At 49.3% G+C, this 23,048-nt stretch overlaps 2 protein-coding genes across 12 annotated transcripts in view; one reads left to right on the top strand and one right to left on the bottom strand.

The window, feature by feature from the left end:
- FBH1 (F-box DNA helicase 1) overlaps positions 1-10,767 on the bottom strand; it is a 49,734-nt gene extending 38,967 nt beyond the window's left edge. For 3 of the 9 annotated variants that reach the window (XM_042990952.1, XM_042990951.1, XM_042990954.1), the window contains exons 1-2: positions 5,333-5,662; positions 4,442-4,531 (exon numbers count right to left, since the gene is read on the bottom strand). In XM_042990952.1, the coding sequence (XP_042846886.1) occupies positions 4,442-4,531; positions 5,333-5,390 (148 nt within the window). In that variant the 5' untranslated portion in view covers positions 5,391-5,662. Of the gene's footprint in view, positions 1-4,441; positions 4,532-5,332; positions 5,663-8,643; positions 10,362-10,611 lie in introns of those variants that run through there. The other 6 variants (XM_042990953.1, XM_042990956.1, XM_042990957.1 and 3 more) reach the window with 5 other exon arrangements.
- A 335-nt stretch (positions 10,768-11,102) lies between these two features.
- Positions 11,103-22,427, top strand: ANKRD16 (ankyrin repeat domain 16). 3 transcript variants are annotated; one of them, XR_006219580.1, is made up of 8 exons: positions 11,103-11,739; positions 13,680-13,900; positions 15,744-15,786; positions 18,629-18,737; positions 19,177-19,338; positions 20,383-20,461; positions 21,450-21,676; positions 22,038-22,427. XR_006219580.1 is itself a non-coding variant. In XM_042990958.1 (8 exons), the coding sequence occupies exons 1-7, from the start codon at positions 11,420-11,422 to the stop codon at positions 21,605-21,607; spliced, it is 1,092 nt and encodes a 363-aa protein (XP_042846892.1). In that variant the 5' UTR covers positions 11,103-11,419; the 3' UTR covers positions 21,608-21,639; positions 22,038-22,427. The 3 variants fall into 3 exon arrangements, 2 of the variants coding, with proteins under 2 accessions (XP_042846892.1, XP_042846893.1); XM_042990958.1 differs by having other exon boundaries at positions 21,450-21,639; XM_042990959.1 differs by lacking the exon at positions 21,450-21,676.
- The last annotated feature ends 621 nt before the right edge of the window (positions 22,428-23,048 follow it).

Genomic DNA, 23,048 nt, shown 5'->3' with positions numbered 1-23,048 from the left:
AAATACTCATGTAAATCATAGTGTCAAATGCCAGAAGCTCACTCAACGTTTAAGCATGAAAATGTCTAAAACCAAGTCACTGAGGAGTAGAACTATAGCACAATTTGTTTGTTTTTTTTATCATTAATCCCCCTTGGCCCTTAACTTCTTCAGAAATGATCCTTCCAAATTTCAGTTCATTCTTTGAAGGCTTAACACAAGTTTAAAAAAAAAAAAAAAAAAAAAATCTTGGGCAATCCCTATCAAAATGACACCAGCATTCTTCACAGAGCTTCACAATCCTAACATTTGTATGGAACCAGAAAAGACTCTGAATAGCCAAAGCAATCCTGAAAAAGAAAACCAAAGCTGGAGACATCACAATCCCGGACTTCAAGCTGTAATCATCAAGACAGTATGGTACTGGCACAAAACAGCCACATAGGTCTGTTTTCAACAGAATACAGAACCCAGAAATGGACCCACAAACGTATGGCCAACTAATCTTTGACAAAGCAGGAAAGAGTATCCAATGGAATAAAGACGGTCTCTTCAGCAAATGGTGCTGGGAAAACTGGACAGCGACAAGCAGAAAAATGAAGCTGGACCACTTTCTTACACCATACACAAAAACAAACTCAAAATGGATGAAATACCTCAATGTAAGACAGGAAGCCATCAAAATCCTAGAGGAAAAGGCAGGCAAAAACCTCTCTGACCTTGGCGGCAGCAACTTCTTACTAACAGGTCTCCAGAGGCAAGGGAAACAAAAGCAAAAATGAACTATTGGGACCTCATCAAAATAAAAAGGTTCTGCATCGCGAAGGATACAATCAGCAAAACTAAAAGGCAACTGATGGAATGGGAGAAGGTATTTGCAAATGGAATATCAGATAAAGGGTTAGTATCCAAAAATCTACAAAGACCTTATCAAACCCAACTCCCAAAAAAAGAAGAAATGGGCAAAAGACCTGAATAGACACTTTTCTGAAGAAGACATCCAGATGGCCAACAGACACATGAAAAAATGTTCAACGTCACTCATCATCAGGGAAATACAAATCAAAACCACAATGCGATACCACCTTACTCCAGTCAGAATGGCTAAAATTAACAACTCGGGCAACAACAGATGTTGGCGAAGATGCGGAGAAAGAGGATCTCTTTTGCACTGCTGGTGGGAACGCAAGTTGGTGCAGCCACTCTGGAAAACAGTATGGAGGTTCCTCAAAAAATTAAAAATAGAACTACCCTATGACCCAGCAACTGCACTACTAGGTATTTATCCAAGGGATACAGGTGTGCTGTTTAGAAGGGGCACATGCACCCCAATGTTTATAGCAGCACTATCAACAATAGGCAAATTATGGAAAGAGCCCAAATGTCCATCGACAGATGAATGAATAAAGAAGATGTGGTATATATATGTACAACGGAGTATTACTCGGCAATCAAAAAGAATGAAATCTTGCCATTTGCAACTATGTGGATGGAACTAGAGGGTATTATGCTAAGCAAGATAAGTCAGAGAAGACAGATATAGGACTTCACTCCTATGAGGAACTTAAGGTACAAAATAAACATAAGGGAAGGGAAGCAAAAACAATACAAAAACAGGGAGGGGAACAAAACATAAGAGACTCTTAAATACAGAGAACAGAGGGTTGCTGGAGGGGCTGTGGGGGAGGGGATGGGCTAAATGAGTAAGAGGCATTAAGGAATCTACTCCTGAGATCACTGTTGCACTATATGCTACTTAACTTGGATGTAAACTTAAAAATAATTTTTTTTTTTAATCTTGGGGCACCTGGGTGGCTCAGTCGGTTAAGTGTTCGACTTTGACTCAGATCATGATCTCATGGTTCGTGATTTCAAGCCCCATGTTGGGCTCTGTGCTGACAGCTCAAAGCCTGGAGCCTGCTTCGGATTCTGTGTCTCCCTCTTTCTCTCTGCCCCCTCCCCCACTCACTCTGTCTCTCAAAAATAAATAAAAATGGGCGCCTGGGTGACTCAGTCAGTTGAGCATCTGACTTTGGCTCAGGTCATGACCTCGCAGTTCATGAGTTCGAGCCCCGCATCGGGCTCTGTGCTGACAGCTCAGAGCCTGGAGCCTGCTTCCGATTCTGTGTCTCCCTCTCTCACTACCCCTCCCCCACTCTCACTCTCTTTCAAAAATAAACAAACATTAAAATAAATAAGCAAATAAATAAAAACATTAAAAAAAATAGCCTCATTCACGCTTAGAGGCAAAAAATGAATGTAAGCTGTGTCTATATTAAAAAAATAAAATGTACTTGAAATTTTGTACATTGAAAAAAATAAACTTAAAGTCTGATTATTCTCTTTTTGTATGTAAGCAGGACTTTACCACCTCTGCTCCAAACCCTTCATATAACAAAAGTCAACAACCTAATCATTTTGCCTGAATGGGGACCTGTGGTCTGACTGGCAAAGGAAGGTAAAGAAGGAAAAGAAGGTAAACGGTAAAAAACAGTAAAGGTGAAAGAAGGTAAAGCTACAGTGCGCTTTCCAGAATACTGACAAATCCTGGCCCCCAATTTGGGTGCTCCGTGTACACCAGGTTCAGCTGCACAATTCCAACCAATAAGCCCACTAACACTGCCCACCCCAAATGTATGACTGAGTTTGCTTTTTTAGCAATTCAAATATCCCCAATTGTTTCAGAGCCGGCAAACAGAATGTCTAGAATTAGAACAGGAGATAGGTGCAAAAAGTTACTAATAGAGAGTATCTTATTTAAAGAAGGTGAAGGTCTACTGCCAAAGTGGCCTGGAGAGAGGGGGAAAGCTGTCACAGGTAAAGTCACAAAAGAATAAAAGGGACATCAAACCACTCGTATCCATACGACTCAGGGCCTTGGGGCCAGCTCAGACGTGCTCAGCTAACCGGTACGAGTCAGGTAAAGGAAGACGTCCAAAAGGCAAGAGACACAGAACCAGTTCGAACACCGGGGTCAATCAAGGGCTTAGATGCCCACCCAAGTCTACAATATGCCCCTAAATTCAGCTTTCAGAAACTTTTTAAAAACTTTTTTTCAATGTTTACTTATTTTTGAGAGAGAGAGAGAGACAGAGCATGAGTGGGGGAGGGACAGAGAGAGAGGGAGACACAGAACCCAAAGCAGGCTCCAGGCTCGGAGCTGTCAGCACAAAGCCCGACGCGGGGCTCAAACTCATGAGCCTCAAGATCATGACCTCAGCCGAAGTCGGACACTTAACCAACTGAGAAACCCAAGCGCCCCTGGAAACTGTTAAACCAGACAGTAGCTGACAGCAGGTGTGTATAGACGAGGTACTAATGCAGACGCCACTCACCCTGGAACTTTTTCTGTAAAAGTACCTGAGAATGGCTTCATCCCAGCCTTCCCCAGCTGACTAACTATAGCAACGATGTCATAATGAGAACACAGAGGCACTGATAATGACCATCAACCAGGTAGTAATGCCTTAAACACATGCCCAGGAGTCAGACCGACAAGAAGTGTGCTCCAAGCAGGTAAGGAACTAAGTCTTTCCCGCTACTGTACCCTCTGCACACAGCACCTGTTCAACAGCCACTGAGGGTGAAGGAGGAGGAGGAGAGAGCAGGGGAGCGGTTAGGTTGGGGGGCACAGGACCCCAAGCTCCAAGATCACTAGGAATTGGCCACAGAACTGCCTGCATGTGGAACTCAGCAAGGGCAGACCACACAGGGGGGCCTCCTAAAGGCACTGCCCCAGACAGACAAGAGAACATCAGGAATACCCAAAATGAACTGCTTCTGGAAAAGCAGGCAATATGGACAAGGTAGGTATTTATTTTGTAAAAATACGCCAGAATCTTAAATGTTTGTGGAGAGAATAAAATGTCTGCAGAAACCTTACAAAGGCACAAGAGCAGAGGAAAGACGTTAACAGGTATGAGGGGAACACGGTGCCCTGCTTCCGGAGGGTTCTGGTATATTCCCGTGTATTCTGGCGTGAAGCCATCATGGAGGAAGCTACAGTTAAGAGCGGCGGTAGGAGCAGGGCGCCTAGGCCAAGAGATCTGGCTTCTGGACATCGCCCATCTGAGATGGCGTCCCCTGAGCCCGTGACTGCCTGCCTGGGAGCCAGAGCAGACACTCTGACTGGACTGACACATCACAAATTACTTGTCGGACTTCAGCGAGAAGTCAGAAAAACTAGCCTGTTATTTTCTCTGGCCCTCAGATCTCGGAGACATGATGCGCCTTGACCCACTGCACTGAGAGCCAGCAGCCCCGTGTCCGGCTACCCTGGAGTCAAATCCTTGAACTAAAGGGCTGTGTGGCACCTTCTCAGATCCGGAATCGGAAGACCCCCTCCGCCTGGGAGGGGCAGTAACCACCGAAAGCCTTGACTCCCTTATCCTTAAAAACGGCAATACGATAGCCTGCCACGCTGAATGCACAGGATGGCTGAGGCCCAAATGAGACAACGTACAGGAAAACACTTCATGACGTCCCATCGAGGCTGACATGTGAGGATGAGAGTCCACCACACCAGGGCGTCTCCTGAAAGGCCCAGGATCCACTGTAACAGCAGGAGGGTTCTTGTGAGAGGGTAAAAAAAAATACCAGAGCAAAATTCCAATCACCTCTCCATTCTCATTAACAAGCCAGCGGTTCAAATATAACTTTTCGAAACAGATGCTCAAATGCTGCCTCCTCCTCCTGAATCACCCGAACCTCGCGGCATGCCTCCCTCCTCTGACCGGCAAGCGTGATGCTCCCCTTATTGTTCGAAGCTGCTGGAGAGTCTCTAAGGAGCACAGGTGGAGAGTGCTCTGTGACAAGCTCGCAAGGTTAGGCCCGTGCCATAGGGGTCCCCTGCGTACCACAGCAGGCGTCTGCGCCCCTCTTGGGACCCTGGCACAGTGACTAACAGACGTATCGTCTCCCTCGTGCCAGGACAGGGAAAGACTGAGAACGTACGAAAGCCGTTTTGTCACACAGAACTCTGCCTGTTCCTACGCTGCTTTTTCTGTCATGGCTTTCGTACAGCCTGACATGTGTCCCCAACCCCCACTCTCATGGCCCCCCTTTCGAGCACCCACAGCTCAGACCGCGAGCACCTCAGGTTCCCACTCTCTGCTGTCTGACTTCAAAGCGGTGATTACCGGGAGGAATTATGACCGTCACCCATCATCCAATCTCTGCACAGATGCCATTCTGTCCTGTGCCAGGCCCGCTGACAGAGGCTGGACCCTCGCCAGCCTCCCTGGAACTAGTTATTCTCAACCTCTCCTAGACTAGCAGCCCCTCTACGGCTGAGAACCCACTGTATCACCTTATCCCTCAAAGTTCTGAGGACAACTCCTTGCAAGTAACAGACCTTCCAATACTCGATGAATGAGAAACACGTGGCTGTGGTTCCTCAATCCTGTTTTCATCCGTCGGCTTCACTCCAGGATCTCTGCTGCACGACAAGTCACAGAAAGCGGGGTGCTTTTGGTTTTGTGGCAAAGACAGTGGTTTCTCTTCTTCCTCGGTACACAGCTCGTCTAACACTCCTCTGTCTCGACCACGGCTGGGATGTCACCCTGACTGAGCTGAAGCCAATGGCACGTGAATAAATGGGATGGGTGCCGGGGCTCCTGGCTGGCTCCGTAGGTTAAGCATCCGACTCTTGATCTTGGCTCAGGTTGTGATCTCGCTGTTTGTGAGTCCGAGCCCCGCGTCGGGCTCTGTGCTCCTGGCACGGAGCCTGCTTGGGATTCTGTCTACCCCTTCCTCTGCCCCAACTCGTGCTTGCTGTCCCGTTCTCTCTCAAAATAAAAATTTTTTAATTAAAATTAAAAAAAAAAAAAAAGGGGGGGACGGGTTCCTCTTCCAGGTCAGGACCACAAGACCTCTCAGGCTTACTCCTCCATTCTGTGCCCCTCTTCCAGTTAATGGAGAACTGGACTCCCTAGGGCATCCTTAGAAGCCCCAAGTTCAAAATGGAAGCATTTCCAGCAGCCTCGGTCCTTGGATGACTGCTTTAAAGAGTGCCACCCCATCTCCCACTCTCCGATACTTACACACACACAACGTGGAACCACCTCAGACTGTTAGAAGATGGAGAAATGAACTCTGATTGTCCTTACATGTTTGGACCTGTCACTGCAGCCAAACCTACTTTAACCGGTCGAGGATCATCGAAATTAACATGAAGTACTTTCTTTCTTCCTCTACATTACTAACCAGAAATGATAACAGAAAGTCCTCTAAAACTTGCAGGTTCCAGACCTCAAAGGACAAGATGAAGATACTAAGTGCCTCCAATTTCTGGAGGAAAAGATTGCGAAATAACCGCTTAAAAAAATAAACAAATCGAGGTAACTCTCTAGTACAAGGTACCTGATCGGAGAGAGTGCTCAGAACAAGAGCCACAGAGGGCAGTCCTGTTACTAACTCACTGCGTCCCCGAACCTCGAACCTCGTGTTGGCTCCCCATGAGCCTCCGCTTTTCTCGGAGGGGCTCTGTGAGGACGGACAGGTGGGCACTTTCCCTCTCGCGCTTCTGATGGAGGCAGCGGGGGTGTGCTGCGGTGTGAGGACAGGGGTTCACAGCTCAAACTGCAACTAAGGGCCCAATTTAAACACAGTTAACGGAGTTACCTCCCCAACTTGAGCACTGCAGAAAGTGTTCATTCGAGCCAGCAAGCACCCCTCCGTGATAAAACCACCCCCTCACATCTCTGAGATACTGGTAACAATTATTCACGTAACTACGTACTTCTTACGTCTCATAGGCAAATTGTACCACTCTTGCCATTATTTTATCGTTATTATATTATCGCCAACTGTACGTTAACAGGTCCTCCCTGCTGGACTGAAAGGTCTGTATTCTAGGGGGAGGAGGGAGGAAGGAGGGACTCACTCAGCCCTGCACCCAGCACATATTGTTCCATGAGTGACTGCGATTAAACTAACAAATGCACAACCACTGCGCTGTTTCCCTCAATAAAAGTTTGGTTCTTCCTTGGCTCCGAAACCCTCCCCTACACCTCACAGCTTCTAAGTGCTTCGTAGCTGCTGAAGTTCCTTCACATATGCCCACTGGAACTTCACGCAATGTTACGACGGGGCCACGATTTCACGGGGGGCTCAGACAAGGCTTGCTTCAAGTCACAATGCGGCTTGCAGGTGACGGCACGTAGTTCTTCTGACTCCCTAAGGGGCAGTGTTCTTTCTACTGTCACAGTCTGCCTTCCATAATCAAAGGTTTAAAGCAGCTTCTAAAAAAAAAAAGCAGCTTCAGGTTTAATTTCTGGATCACTTTTTTTTTTTACTCACTAAAATGTCATAACCAGAGATTTAATAACAAGCAAGTATTTAGGAAATGTTAGCTGAAAGGAAAATATCACTAAATACGGTAAGCTCAAAATGGAAAAACTTCAAAACAGTTTGTCCCCATTAGCACTACCAGAAACAAACACAGAAAGAAAACACTCCGGGTCTAGCTCCTATGACACAGGTCCCTCCCACCGCCACATCCTGCTTCTCCCTAAACCCCAAAGGCCTAGGCCCCCAGGCTTCATCTTCCTCAGATCCTCTCACGCCCCACAAACACCTGCTCCCCACGGAGAGACAGCACTCACTTGTTACAGTGCACAAGGACGGAGGTGCAGGTTTCTCACAAGGATACGAAGGAACGGTGAAAGGAAAAATAAGACAATGATGGCTATTTACAGACCAGAATACATTTTCATATATTTGAGACGCTTGTTCTATTGTCCATTCATTCCACGACCACTTTTAAGTATTCAAGTATCTACCATGACCCAGATTCATTATAAACACCGTGAGGGCTTCCTCTCTGAGTATCTCTAATGTCAAATGCTATTTTAAACAGTGAGCACACAACACAGGAAAGATTTTGCCTGCCCATAAGGCAGCCCACAAAACAAACACAAGGTACCATACATAAGGCAATATAAATGCTGCACAAGTGCACGCACGAAGGGCTGTGGTAGTAAAGGGGACAGAGTAACAACGTTGAAAAGGGCTTTATGAAGTGTTCAGCCTCGAAAGAGGAGTAGGATTCAGTAAGGCAGGAGAAACAGTATGTGCAAAAAACACAGGGAAATAGCACAGCATTGGTGTGGTGTGAAATCGAATTTCATCAGAACAAGAAGTTCATGGATGGGGAACAAGGCTGGAAAAGGAATTTAGAGGCACAGATTGCAAAGCGTTAAATATAACACTAAAGGAATTGTGGGCTTTAGTGTAGGAGATTCAGGGGATCATCCAGCGTACCAGCCGGGTCAATGTACAGTCAAATCCACACTCCAGAACAGTAATCCTGGAAGCTGGGTCCAGAGGATGGGTAGACACAGAGACTGCCAGTAAAATAAGACAAAGTCACTTCCCTAACCGAGACAAGAGTTGGTAAAGGCCTGGGAGCAGCAGAAACAGGGAGAAGGGGAACAGGAAGGAAGTTCAACACCTCTTTTTTGACAAGACTGAAAGAGATCAAAGAGAAAAAGAACAACAAAGGTAACTGACATTTCTGCCTGGAACCCAGTGGTCAGGTCAGTAACCATGTTAAGGAGTAAAAGAGAGATAATGTTTTTTGTTTCACTTGCCTTTTTCTTGAAGGGGAAGATGAAAGTTTCCTGTTTTGAAAACAGTTGTTTGTTTGTTCTGTTCTAAAGTTACCTGTGAAATGCCAGGTTAAGCTCCAGGAAGGACTGGTCCTCAAAAGGCATGAGAGAGACAGCTGAAGCTCTAAGACGACGGGAGATGCTCTGATGACAGATAAATTTCTAGGAGTAAGTGATTTCACAGCCCAAAGGGCACAGACAGAATCCAAATTCAGCTTTCAAATAAAATCAGCCTGGGAAGGATAGAGGGATATGATGAGCAGAGAACAGACGATGGCAACAAATCTGAACGTACAGTTCTAAGACCAATACCAATAGCGTTCATGCACTCCCAGATCACAAAAAGATGTCAATTATCATGAACTGATGACCAAAGCTGAATGCTACAGCACCACAAAATACGACATAAGGAGAGCAGACAGCCACGTAGCAAATCACAATGCCAGCACTGACTATGTGAGAAATGTGACACTAAACACCAGACCACAAATTCCAAAGCCTGCACAAAAGGAACGGGCAGTCCAACTGGGAAATCAGCGAGACCCAAGCACAGCTCCATCTGTTAGCATACTATAAAGATTCCTCCCCTCTACACCAAGCTTTTGCTCTAGAAAATTACAAGGGCTGTGGTCATGCTCATGTCCATTATCATCTAGTTATCTAGAGGGGGATACGGAAGCTAGGTTGCTGAAGAACCTAGGAGAGGCAGAATTAATTGCGCTGGGCACTAGTTACATAACCAATTCTCTGGGTCTGAAATATTCTTATTGTGCATCTGTGTGTGTCCCCCCATTTTGTTTTTTAAAACAGGGAAACTGGAGACATAAGGCAAGAAAAGGTGAAGCCGTGTGTAATTAGGATGGGGGAGGGCATTAGCAGCAAAAAATAGGAAGTTACTAGATGTTCAACTTCCATTTGCACCAAACCAACGGCTGTAGTAAAAGCAATGCTGGGCATGTTCTAAAACGTCATGCATTTCAAAATAATTTGATGCCTACCTTTTGTTGAAGTGGCAAGACGTAATGTAACAGTAACTTTGGCAAAGCTGATATTGGACCCACTTCTGTCTCCAATGACTACCCATATCACTCAGTAAATGAACCAAATTCAATATGCTCGTTAGGAAAACGGGCTTGTTTTCATGGGTCCCTAACCAGAGGTCTTTTTTTTTTTTTTTTTTTTTTTTTTTTTTAATCTCCCTTAACCTATGCGAGCACAGCTCCAGGAACCACCAGCTAGGAGCTACCTCTGTTCCAGAGGACTATACTACCTGTAGTTGCACGGGGGAAAGGACTTCTTCAGGCCTCAATTTCCACACCTGTAACGATGCCTTACAGGCTTGTTTGCAGATTAGATAATTAACGTAAAGTACTTTACCACACAGCACAACACAAAAATGTAAAGCCTCTTTCCAGGCCTAGCAAATAGCAACTTTTGGACTGAAAACAGCAGAAGGTTTAAGTGACTAATAGCCAGTAAGATCTGGCTAAGAACTCAGTACCTGCCCTAATCTCTCCCATCACCCGATAAAGCCTGCTTAGATCTCAACAAAACAAGTTCGAGGCCTTCCCACCTCACCCCAATTTTCTTAATATCCAGAAAAGGGAAGGGAGACCGCAAACGAAAGAGTGGCAGAAGGACACAATCAAGTGACTCGCCCAAGGTCAAAACACTAGGGCAGAAAAGGCAATGCTGGCTTACCAGCCACCGAGGCCACGTCCCCCAAGACTCGGTCCTCAGCAACCGACGAGGGGCGACCAGCTGTCCCCTCCCCGGGCCACAGAACGCAGTGTGGGGGCGCCCCTCGCCCTACTGCGTGCACGCCCCGCCGAGCCCCGGCAGCGCGGCGGCCGGCGGCGGGCACGAACTCCTCCACCGCTGACCTCCGCCCGGGCCCCGGAGGCCCCCGCGGCCCTGCTCCCCGCCCCGCGAGGCCGGACCCCAAAGCAGGACCCCCAGAGGTTCAGTGTCCCCACGGCCGGGCCCCGCCCGCGCTCCCTGCCACGTCCGCTGCCTCACGCACTATGGCGCTCCGGACCCGGGCTCCCGCCGCCACCGCCGCCGCCGCCGCCGCCGCCGCAGGGCCCGGGCCACCCGGCCTCCCAGTCCCAGCGTCCCCAGGGCAGCGCCAGCCCGAGCAGGCCGCCGACTTCCTCCGCCAGCTCCGCCCTAGCCGCAGCCCCGGGAAGAGCCCGTCGCCAGGGCTGACGGACGGCCTGCACGGCCAATCGGAACGGCAGGAGGAGGGGGCGCGCTGACGGACTGCTCCAGCGACCAATCGGAACGCGCTCCAGCAGGGGGCGCGGCTACCGCTGGCAGGCTCCGCCCCGTCCGTCCTTCCGCTGGGGCCCGGGAGGCGAGCGGAAAGTTTCCCAGAGTTCCTCCGAGCTCCCGGGGACCAAAGGAGGGGTCGCGGCGGGGCGAGGGGCTGGCTGAGGTTGGGTGCGGGAGGGGTCGGGGGTGGGGACGCGCGGGGACCCACCCCCTCGCTGAGGGCCCGCGGCGGCCCCCAGCTGGCTCCCTCGGCCGCGGGGCCGGCCTCCTCCTCCGGGAGGCGCTCGGGCCGGGGGGACCCCGCAGCGGCGCGCTGTGAGCTAGGGCGCGGGGCGGGGCCTCGGAGGCTCCCGCCCACCTGAGGTGCCGCCCCCAAAAGAAGCCCGCGCGGGCTGCAGCCTGGGAACGAGCCGCGCGCCCGTGAGCTCCTCCGCAGCGGCCCGCCGGGCGAGTCGCCCGCTGGAGGACTGGGCCCACGCGGAGCAGCGGGGCCGGGTGGGTGTAGGGTGGGGGTCGCGGGGCGCAGGGCTGGGGGGCCCCGGACGCCCCGCGCGGTCATGGCGGCGCCCGGGGACCCGCGGCGGCCCTACCGGCTGGCTCAGGAGGGCCGGCTGTGCGCCCTCCGGGAGGAGCTGCGGGGAGCCGGGCGCGCGAGCTGCCCGGGGCCCGCCGGGGACACCCTGCTGCACTGCGCCGCCCGCCACGGCCATCGGGACGTGCTGGCCTACCTGGTGGAGTCCTGGGACCTGGACATCGAGGCCGCCAACCGGGACTACAAGCGGCCTCTGCACGAGGCTGCCTGCATGGGCCACCGGGACTGCGTGCGGTACCTGCTGGGCAGAGGAGCCGCGGTGGACTGCCTCAAGAAGGCAGACTGGTAGGTGGCTGGAGTTCCAGGAAGATCTCTCCCCCGTCCCCTTTTCCGCAGAGTCCCAGATTCCCGTGTACTTTGTCCACCTCGACCCCATAGCTTCTCAGCCTTCCCCGACAGGACAGATGACCCACTGCGACCACTGTTCGTACTCTTGCGGGGTCAACTGCTCCAGCCTTGTGTTCCAAACCCGTTCTCTTCATGAAAGAGTATAGAATACGATCAAACAGGGAATTGTCTGTACCCTGTATAGCTTGAGCCTCGCCTAGCTGCGTGAGTACAACAGTGTCATTGTTTGAACTTGCTACTTTGAAATAGTTAAAGGTGCGCAGAAGGTTGCAAACAAAGGTTGCTGGAAACCCCACACGCCCACCCCCCCAGCTGCCCCTAAAGGTACCATCTTACACAGCTGCAGTACGATATCAAAACTAAGAAACTGACGTTGCTGCAGTAGTCAGCGTACTCACTCAGATTTCACCAGTTGTAAGGACGCTGGAGTGTGTGCGGTGCTCTGTGTGATCTTATCACGGGAATAGCCTTGCCTAACCGCCTCCACAGTCCACATTCTCACCTGTGCCATCACCCAAACCAGCTGCATTTTGTTAGAGCGACATTGTGTTCAGTACTCACTACCTGGGCCTCCTTAGGGGTTATGAACAGCCTAAGATTCATAACGTAATGAAGTTCCTGCCTACAACAGATTCCTGATCTGATAGAGGTATGAGCCACGGCAGATAGCCTTATAGTTAAATGAAGTGCGTCTTGCCCACTGGGATGGGGGAGTCTGCATGGGTATGTGTTGAGGGCTGCACTTTGGCCATGACTTAGCACAAGACTGAATTTCTGCTGCTGCTGGGCAGTAGGTCTAAAGACCTTAACAAGAAACACGTTACCTCATACGTGCCTCAAAACAATTCTGTGGGGAACCGGCCTCCCCTCAAAAAACCATTAAAGGGCAAGGTTCATTTGACGATGTATTTGGCAGGTGTAGTCCTAGGGAGGCATTTTTGCCCATTCTCCCCTTCCTGGCTTTCTGCAGTACCTTCCCTGCTTTTCCAATCCTCATGCCTTGCTCAAGATTCTTCCCTCTGTGAAGTCTTTCTGGAAGGTTCCAGCCTTCATTTATTTGGGTTTCCCCCTCTTACTATCACTACTACATCCTCCCCCAAAGTGTGGGTAATAAATTAATATCATAACAATCTTAGGAGCTAGATCCTAGATGAGGCCTTGGAGGTCATCCAGGTATAGTGAGCTCCCCACTGTGTGCCAGACGTGGGTTCTAACCCCTGGGAATAAGGAGGTAAGTAAGATCTGCCCTTGCTTTCCAGGGGTTGTGTCTTCCTCATTTTGCAGGGAAGAAACCAGAAGCTCATGGAATTGAAATGGCTCATCCAAATCATTTATGTGGCAGAAAAGGAAGGATAGAGCCACCTCCCTTGACATTCATGTAGCTTATTCCCATAACTGTGGACACAAGTCAGTTCAGAAACTTCTTATAGTCACGCTGTTTGGTTTGTGTCACCAATGTGTGCTCCTCATGGGGAGGCACTATGTCCAGTGTTCTTTTTTGATGCCTTCTCAGCACAATTTAAGAAACAGTTACTGATTGAAGTAAATGGGATAAGTCTGGCAGGGTACCTCTTACACAAATACTACAAGACAGACTGTGGCTTCGATTCGCTCCGTCTCAGTTCAGTCCCATAGTGTAAACTAGTTCAGAAGCGGGCCTGCCTCCTCGCTGTTCCCCTCCTTCAGGTACACCTATTCTAGGGGCCTCACAGCAGGCAGAGAAGTTGCCCGTCGAAGCTGTTTTCCTGCTTCCCAGACCCCCGAGTCCCGTAGGTTTTCATCTCTGCCAAGGACACGTGATTTTCTGAAGACCTGGTCGCACACTTCTAACGTCTCAGCTGCCCTTCCGTCTGACGGTTTGTCCTCGTTGGCCTTAGGACCCCACTGATGATGGCCTGCACAAGGAGGAATCTCGAGGTGATCCAGGACCTTGTGGAACATGGCGCTAATCCACTTCTCAAGAACAAAGACGGCTGGAACAGTGTCCACGTTGCCAGCCGAGAGGGGGACCCTGTGATCCTCCAGTACTTGCTCACTGTTTGCCCAGACGCCTGGAAGACGGAGAGCAAGATCGGGAGAACCCCCCTGCACACGGCAGGTACGGCCAGGAGCCCCGCAGGGACGCATGCGTAGATGTGCAGCCACTTGGCCTCACGCCGCAGAACGCCTTCTAGTTAGAGTCGCCCACGGGGGTGGGGTTTGGAAACTAGAGGGCCAGGAATAAGAGCAGCTTTGGGGCATCTTGGCACACAGTTTGCTGTCCAAACTAATGGAACGTGGCACAAACATTCTTCCTCGCATTCATTCGCTTTTCCTGTATGTCTGTCCAATCCTCCCCAGTTTCCTAGACAGAAAGCTGGTTCCGTGCCTTACTGTCTTTGACCGTGGACAATGAACTTAGTCTTTTAAGTGAGTTTCCTCATCAGCAAAATCATGACCATAACGATGCCCATACCACAAGGTTGTTGTAGACTTCAAGGAACGTGATGTACATAAATCCCTTGGCACAGTGCTTGATGCACAGTGAGCACAGAGCAGCTGGGTGTTGCTATTTTCAGCATCTTCTTATGTTGTTACTGTTTCGGGCAGGATAAAAAGAGACTGTATTTCTGCACATCGTCAGCAGCACCTACCATAGTGCTGACCATGTAAATAAATGTAGGTGCTTGTAATTAAGTACCTGGGCCTGAGTGTATTTGACTTATCCAGTGATAATGTCAATAAAAACTTGGGGCACAACTGAATGATTATCCTTAAATCTGAATTGCCTGTTTGTAGATTATTTTTAATTAGTGGAAAGCAAAAAGTGCTGTGGTATAACACAGATATTAAAGACCTCAAAAGTCCAGATCAGGACATTTAGAAAATAAGGGCTCCGGGTGGCTCACTCAGTTAAGCACCTAGCTCTTGATTTCAGCTCAGGTCACGATCTCACAGTTTGTGGGCTCAAGCCCCACTTCGGGCTCTGTGCTGACAGCGTGGAGCCTACTTGGGATTCTCTCTCTCCCTCTCTTTATCCCTCCCCCACTCACTATCTCCCACAAAAGAAATAAACTTTAAAAAAAAAAGAAATTTAGAAAATAATCTTCAGCCTCCTGCATAGTACATTGAATTAGAATACAGGGCTATAGTTTCTCAAAACATGAATACCTATGACATGATATAGTTTAGGAAATACGCATACAATTATTACAGCCACAGAGGGCTGTTAGAGACCAAGGAATTCTTTCTAAAACTTTATAAGTGAAGGGCACCTGTTGGTTAAGCATCCTACTCTTGATTTCGGCTCAGGTCATGTTCTCGTAGTCATGAGATTGAGCCATGCTTTGGGCTCCATGCTAAGTGTTGTTTAAGATTCTTTCTCTCTCACCCTCTGCCCACTCATGTTCTCTGTCTCTCTCAACTAAAAAAAAGGGGGGGGGGGGAAGCACTTTATAAGTGAGTAGAAAAACTTTTCTTTTTGCTCTTGAATTGTTTGACTAGTTGCCATAGAAACTAGAAACAATCAGCACCTAGCCATTCACAAAAAGTGGTGGAGAACAGATAGTTGAAATTTTTATTATCAAGTTTGGTTGTCTTTAGCAGGAGAATTACATTCCTGGTTATTTTGTTGTGGATCACTATTAATATGTTTGTCTACGATAATATGTTTTTCCTACACAAAAACTGACCGGCCCTAAGGATTTGCAGCACAAAATTGAGGAGAAAGTTTAGGACTGAGAATTTGCCATGAAAGTGCTTATAAAGACAAGATAATCAAATGTTGACTAGCAACATCTTTACCACTTACCCAGCTAAATTTTTATTTTTCTAGTGTGGTAACAGTGTATCTAATTACTGCTTCCCATAAGTGATAGCTAAAAGGACAGGGCAGAAAGAAGAGGAAAAGAAAGTTTTATACAAGCACTAAAAGGCTCTGACTCTCAACTCTCTTCTCCCAGCAATGCATGGCTGTTTAGAGGCAGTAAAGGTGCTTCTACAGAGGTAAGAACAAGACAGCAAATTGAACAAAGTATTCACCAATTGTGATGCTTAATATTGATACTGTAAGTAGAGCTCAGAAAAATTGCTCAGAAGCTACAGTGCGAAAAGAGAAATGAACAAAGAACATAAGATAACTCAAAGAATATGACACAAAAATAGCTGACAACCATAAGGGGGAAAAATCATCCATGTATCTGTTCATTCGACAAGGATTCATGTCTTCATTCGTTCAGCATCTAAGCTCTAAGCACTATGCCAGATGCACGGGCTACAACAGAAGCCAGCCAGCATGGGTCCCCCCTCATGGAACTCACACACAGGCAGAGAAGACACTGTTCGCATCCTGTGAGTCTGATGAGTGCCAGGAATTGCAGGATCCCTCCAGGAACATAAGACAGGGAGACCCAACTTGGCCGGGAGTGTGAAATCTTGGCCCCAGGGATATTTAAGCCATGATCTGAAGGAGGCTGAGCGTGGGAGGTGTGGCAGCATTCCAGGGGTAACAGTACCCGGGAATGCTCGGAGCAGAGAGAAAGCATGTGTGTTAGTAAGCTGAGAGAAGTTCAGGGTGGGCTGATACCTAAGGAGTGAAGGGAAGACAGTGCGCGATGAGGCTGGAGAGGAAGACTGGACTCAGGTGGGGCTGTGTGAGACTCTAGATCTTATTCGAAACGTGTAAGACCCCACTGAAGGGTCGTAAGCAGAGGGGTGGGTGGACGGCAGTAAGAAGTTTGCATTTTTTAAGGTCCTCTGGTTGGAAAATGGAGAGCGGGTAGGAAGGGAAGCAGGAGTGGGTGCAGTGAACGTTGGGAGGCCATTACAGTTAAGAGAAATCGTTGGCTGTACTAAGATGCTGACTGTAGGGGCGGAGAGAGAGATTGGGAGATACTAAGGAAGCGGAATCAACAGATCTGGGTGAATAATTGGATCAAGGGAATGAGGAAGGAGAAGTCAAGGATGACAGGTTTCTCACTGAAGCAGCTGGCAGTGGCGCTGGTGCCATTTACTGAGACAGAATACTGCAGGAGGAGCAGGTTTGCGGGGAAGGTGATAATTTCGCTTTGGGACATGTTGAGTTGCATGTGCCTGTGAGGCACCCAAGCAGAGACATGGAGTGGGGAGCTACAGACACAGATCTGAGTCCCCCAGGAGAGGTGTGAGCGGAGCTATAAATGTGAGCATCATCAACATAGAAGTGTTGACTGAATTCACGAGACTGGGAGAGATTATCTGAGGAGATGATGTATAGTAGGAAGAGAACAGGGCTTCATGCAGTGCTGTGCAGGAGCAAAGGTCGTACGGTAGATGGAAGGGAGAGGAGAGGCCTCTGTGAGGTCGTATCGAAACTGTAATTTGAAGGAGAGGTTGGAGTTCACCTAGCGAAGAAGGGAGAAACGGTGTTCCGAGCAGAGGGGATCGGCAAATGCAAAGGCGGCAAAGAGCTAGGCAACTGGAGGAGAAGAGAATGACCACGGAGAGGGTAGGACAGATAGGACCCTGAAGGTAAGAATGGAAGAAGATAGGGGAGGAGGGAGGTCAGATAGGGAGGAACGGAAGAAGGTGGATCAGGTGGGAAGCAGGACCAGGACGAACAGAAGACCAGGAAGAAGGTAGGAACAGAAGACAGGATGGGTGGGAGGTAGGACAGGTAGGAACAGAAGGTAGGTCAGGTGGGAGGCACGACCAAGAAGAAGGTAGGAACGGAAGTCGGTAGGACAGGTGGATGTGGTAGGACTGTAAGGAAGAGAGGACCAGGAAGAAGGTAGGACAGTTGTGACCACGGAGAAGATAAGAATGGAAAATGTTAGGAGGACGAGGGAGGTAAGACTGTGTTGGAAGGTAGAGGTGGGATTGTGAAGATGGTAGGAGTAGCAGAAGACCAGGTAGGAAGTAGGACAGCTGGGACCATAAGGAAGGTGGAAACGGAGAAAACTCAGGTAGGAGGTAGGACCGTGGTGATGATAGGAACGGAAGAAGGTCAGTCCGTTTGGAGTCAGGACTGAGAAGAGAACGAGGAAGTAGGTGGGACTGGTAGTGCCGTAAACAAGGAAGATGGGAGGAGGCAGGTCTGTGAAGAAGGTAGGAAAGGAAGAAGGTCACCTTGGAAGCTGAATTAAGAAAAAGTAGGACAGGTCGGAATGGAAGAAGGTAGTACTGAGAAAGCAGAACCAGGAAGAGGATAGGCTGAAGGTGAGAACAGAAACGATAGGACAGTGAGGTAGGTAGGAACAGAAAAAGGCAGGACCCAGCTGAAGGTAGAACAGGTAGGAGTAAGAAGAAGGTAGGACAAGTGGGTAGTAGGACTGAGAAGAAGGTGGGACGAGGAGGACCAGGAAGGAGGTGGGACAAAGAAGAAGGTGGGAGGAGGGGGACCGGAAGGAGGTGGGGTGTGGTGAGCGCAGGGAGGAGGGAGGGTGCAAGGAAGGCACTTGGAGAGAGGGGTGGATGTCACAATGTCCTGACCCCGTGGCTGTGACGTTTTAGATTTTGTCCTTTGTGATTGGCCCATACGAGTTTTAAGCAGGCACGGCCACACCCAGGGTACCTAAGAGAATGGATTCACGGGCAGGAGCCCAGGGGAGGAAGATGGGTCGGAGGCTGTGTTTCGGACACGGAACTGAGATTTTGGTAACAGCAGTTATGAGGGATCAGGGGTGACCTCCAGCTTCTGGCAGAAGAAGCTGGAAAGATGAGGGTCTGTAGGACAGGGGGAGGGAGGTCAGAGGGGGAGCGGAGGTGCAGGGGACAGTGGGCTGGCTCTGGAGAAAGGGGAGGGGAGCACGCTCCAGATTGTCCCAGCTCGTCCGCACCACACGTCACCTACCGTGGGTTTGGACTCCAGGGGCCAGTACCAACCAGACTGCAGGGACAGCTGTGGCTCCACACCCTTCATGGACGCACTTCAGTGTGGCCACATCGACGTAGCCAGGCTGCTGCTGGAAAAGCATCAGGTACGGAAGTGGTTTTATGTCTTTGCTTTTTCCTACAAGTTTTAGCTCCGGGAACAACCAAGCGCATAGTTGTTCCAATCCCTGGTTCAAATCCCAGCTCCGCCACGGTCTCCCTGGGGGACCCCTTGACCTCCTGGAGCATTAGCGTTTCCATCTGTGACGTGGAGACACACGTAATTTCTTCGGGGGGGGGGTCCCTGTGAGGAGTAGATAATGTAACACTGAGCGGCAGTCTCACTGCCCCCACTGGGTGCCCTTCTGGCTGGAGCGTGCCCACCTTCTGGTTGGAGAGCCTGCGAGGGTCTGGCACCAGCTGTGTTACCATCTGCCCAGAAAAACCTACAAAGTCCAAAGTTTTGCCCAGATGTCAGAAGGTCCGTGGACCGGGTCTCTTTGCTTCTTACCTTTGTTCTCCCCCCTCCCACCCCCCATCTACCAGGCCAGCGCGTCTGCCCAGGATTCCCTGGGGGCGCAGGCCATCCACAGGGCAGCGCTCACTGGGCAGAACGAAGCCATCCGCTTCTTGGTCTGTGAACTCGGCACGGACGTGGACGTGAGAGCAGCATCAGGCCACCTCACTGCACTGCACTACGCGGCGAAGGTCTGTTCCTTCCCTGCGGCGGACAGCTCGCGGCCCTGTCTCTTTGGTTCCATCTCTGTGCGGGAAGGAACCGCCCGTGACCTGCCCCTGAAGTGTCCCTTAAAAGAGAAACCTGCCCTTATTTGCCTCTGGGTAAAACCTCTACTCCCAGTAATGCCTGCGTTTTGTGTTCGCTCCTGCCTTTCCGCCTCTGTGCCTTTCCGTTTTCAGGAATGTTATTCGAAGCCAAAAAAATTCATTCTGTGAAATTCCTAGTGCTCTGTCCGTACACTGGATTTCAGCTCAGATTTCTGTGAGGCTGTTCTGCTTAGAAAACGGTTAAGACGTGCAAAACATCTTCACTAGAAAAGTGGCTCCTTACAGCCCCGTTTTAAGTGTTAGGGGTGTTTTGTGTATTATCTTAAGCGGCTTTACTTATTTTTCTGGCTGCAACAGGAATAATTTTTTTTCTTGTGAACTGCACTCTCCTACTGGTGTCCCCCCAGGAGGAATTTGGTGGGGCGGGGGGGGGGGGGGGGGTTGGGGTGGCCCTGGGGGCTCAAACCAGTGGGTCCTAACACTGTAATGTGCAACCTTGACTTCCGCCTCACTGTGTACTGACTGGCTGGCTGGCTGGCTGGCTGGACAGGAAACCTGTAAAGTGCTTGGTAAATGATGACATGAGCCATGATAAGACTCCCATCCAGGACAGGCTGCTGTCTCTTCCTGTTTATCCAGCAACAAGCACGTTTGCTTGGAGAGATTCCGGAATTGCAAGTTCAGTATGAATCCAGATATATACTCCTTACACTGAAGGAAACCCAGCTGTATTAGTCGATAATTTGGGCCTAGAGAGTAGATCCTCTGTATTTTAATAACCAAATGTCACCAAAATCTTTAACGGTTTATACTTGAACTTGAGAGCCGCATGTGTCTTCCTTTAGAGGTGAGAATTCAGTGTTAGCAGTTGAGTATTTTAGAAGAAGTACCTAGCGTGCATTATTAGCATTGAATGCCTCACTTGTGTCCTTGTCACGGTGATAACAAGTGTATTTCAACACTCAGGAAGGACACGTGAGCACAGTCCAGGTGCTCTTAGCCTTGGGTGCCGACATCAACTGTAAAGACGCAAGAAATCGATCAGGTAGGCTTCTTACACATGCCTTGGAAGTTAATAGTAAACTGGATGTAAATGGTACACGGACTTTCTTATTAAAAACACTGGTTTTCATGTTACGCCCCTAGTAGCTCAGCAAGCTTTGTTTCGAATAACATCTGTTGGCAAAGCTGTGGGAATGTTGCTGTTACCATGGCAATGGTGATGCCTGCTGCTCGTTGCCACTGTGTCGTTATCACCGGTATTTGAACCACAGCAGCGCGTGCGTGCACCGTGGACGTACTTTCTATCCTAATCCACGGCGACGCCAGCTGTCCCAGTAGTACAGATTTTTCTTAGGTTGTCTCTCTTTCAAGTGTATTTGAAAACTGTAACCACTATAATTTCTTAAAGTTGGGGCTCAGAAAAATGCTTTCAGAGCTAATCCTCTGGATTCGGACGTTAGAATAAACCCTCCCCTTAACACCCTGTGCTCTGGCGGCCTACCTTGCCAGTACGTTCGTGATGCTTCAGAACCTCCCTCCGAGGCCGCACAGGACAGTCACCAAGTTCAGGGACACAAGACTTTTCTCCGCAGAACATGGGATCCTGGGGCTCATGATGCCAGAAACCTTCAGTGCTAGTTTCCCAAGGGAAGGTGTGTCAGTTTTTCTTTTTGTCACATCATTCTCATTTGTGGCAGGATTTCTACGTACACGGAAAATTCACAGAACTTTGAAAGTCTTTTCTTTGCCATTTCAAGTCTCCCGTTTCTCGTTCGTTAAATTGCTTGGTTGCCGTAGACAGATCTGTTAAATCTTGTAATTGGTTGATGTTTTTAAAACCATTTCCAACCCAATCAGGTTAAAAGGAAAAATGTTTTGATCTAGTAGAGACAAAGGTGTAGAGACAAATTTACAGAATACAGAAATTCTGTGTAGCCGAAGGGGTGTTGTTTGTAGGAATAGCTGCTCCCCGGGTGGGCGTCGCCCCAGGGGTCCCACGCCAGATTTGTGTGGCCTCTGTCTCCACGCAGCCCTGCACCTGGCCTGCGCAGGCCAGCACGCGGCTTGCGTCGAGCTCCTCCTGCGGTCCGGGCTGAGGGACTCTCGGGACGACACGGGTGCCCTGGCTCAGCAGCTCGCGTGCGGCACGGATACCCTTCAGTGCTTCGACCACAGCGCGGCGTCCTGAGGGCATTTCTGAGGAGGACAGCAAAATGCATGGTGATTCACATCCTGCTTGGGGAGTTCAGTGAAGTCGGTCAGTAGCCAGGGGCCTCTGCCTCCCTCCCCTGCCTCCTCTCTACCCCCGGGTCTTGAGGAGGCTGGCATCCTAGGTGTGACCCACACACGGGCAGATCTGGACTCAGGAGTGCCCCGAGTCTTCCATAATCTGGATTTCGCTTTTTCTGCCCTGCAAGTGAAATTAGATGATGATGAAGTCGGGGTCTGGAACCCTTAGAAATGCACGTAATTGCGTGAATACGGTATAGCATATGTATTTACACATATGTGTTCTACAGTTAGTGCTATGGGGTAAGGCAGTGGTAAGAAGTAGCTATTTATGTGAACCATAAAACATAACTGGCCTGTTTACTTTTTTCTTTTATTTACTTCTTTAGAGAGAGAGCACGTGTGATACAGAGATAGAGGATGAGAGAGAATCCCGAGCGGGCTCCGTGCTGATAGCTCGGGGCTTGATCCCTCAAACCGTGACCCGAGCCAACATCAAGAGCTGGCCGCTGAACTGACTAAGCCACCCAGGAGCCCCTGCCTGTTTACTTTCTTCTTTCATAGGCTTTTTCTTGGCCATGACATTGGTTTCACTTTGGTTTTGGAGCCAGGAAGGAGATGCTTCCAACCTGCTTACACGGACATTTGGGAGGAAATAATGAAAATGTCTCTATATTCTGGGCACTGCTAGTTAAGCTATGACATTTTAATCTTGAGGTTATTTTTATTAGATTCTGTGTTGGCTTCTTTCGGGTAATAAATACACCTAAAAAAATGTATCTAAGATACTTTCAAAATCTTTCTGGCACCCCAGTTTGAGAATGGAGTTCTTGAAACCCACAGGTCACATTTCCTGTCTGTAACACCTGCCCACCAAGGCCTGTGACCGTTCAGAACGGCCACTTACATTGTACCTCCACAAACTTTGTGGCAGTTGAAACAGATTGAAGACAGGATGAGTCCTCGGGCATTTGGATTCTTTTCTTTTTTCCTTTTTTTTCAGGGGAGGGGTGGGGGGTTGGGTTGAAGATCATTTTCTCTGAGTGGCAGAGAATAATTAGCCCAAGTCAGTCTGTTAGAAAATCCCACGTGTCAGTCACGAGGAACACTTGGTCCTCGTGTTTGTTGTAGCAGGAATTTCTGGTTCTTCATCCTCCCGGATGATGGCTGATTCCTAGTCCTAACAACCGGATAAACGTTCTGGGAGAGACACTCGGTTACAAAAGTGTCTCGTGACCCCTGAATCGCATCGGTGTTCATCTGTGCCGATTCGAGCTTCAGAGATGTCCCCGTGTCGCTGCCCCTGGGCGTGAAGATGGTCCCGTTGCATGCAGGGGGATGGGAGGATGTGTGTCGTGCTGGCTGCCTTCTCTGCGCACACATGCGACGCGGGTTCTGAG

Source organism: Panthera tigris, chromosome B4, assembly GCF_018350195.1.
Source record: "Panthera tigris isolate Pti1 chromosome B4, P.tigris_Pti1_mat1.1, whole genome shotgun sequence".
Classification (NCBI taxonomy): Eukaryota; Metazoa; Chordata; class Mammalia; order Carnivora; family Felidae; genus Panthera; species Panthera tigris.
This window is presented reverse-complemented; position numbering and strand designations above follow the sequence as displayed.

Coding starts and splice junctions, on each gene's coding strand:
- ANKRD16 (XM_042990958.1), top strand. CDS start 11,420: ATGGCGGCGCCCGGGGACCCGCGGCGGCCCTACCGGCTGGCTCAGGAG. Junction 19,339..20,382: donor CACTGCACTACGCGGCGAAG/GTCTGTTCCTTC, acceptor TTCAACACTCAG/GAAGGACACGTGAGCACAGT. Junction 20,462..21,449: donor AGACGCAAGAAATCGATCAG/GTAGGCTTCTTA, acceptor GTCTCCACGCAG/CCCTGCACCTGGCCTGCGCA.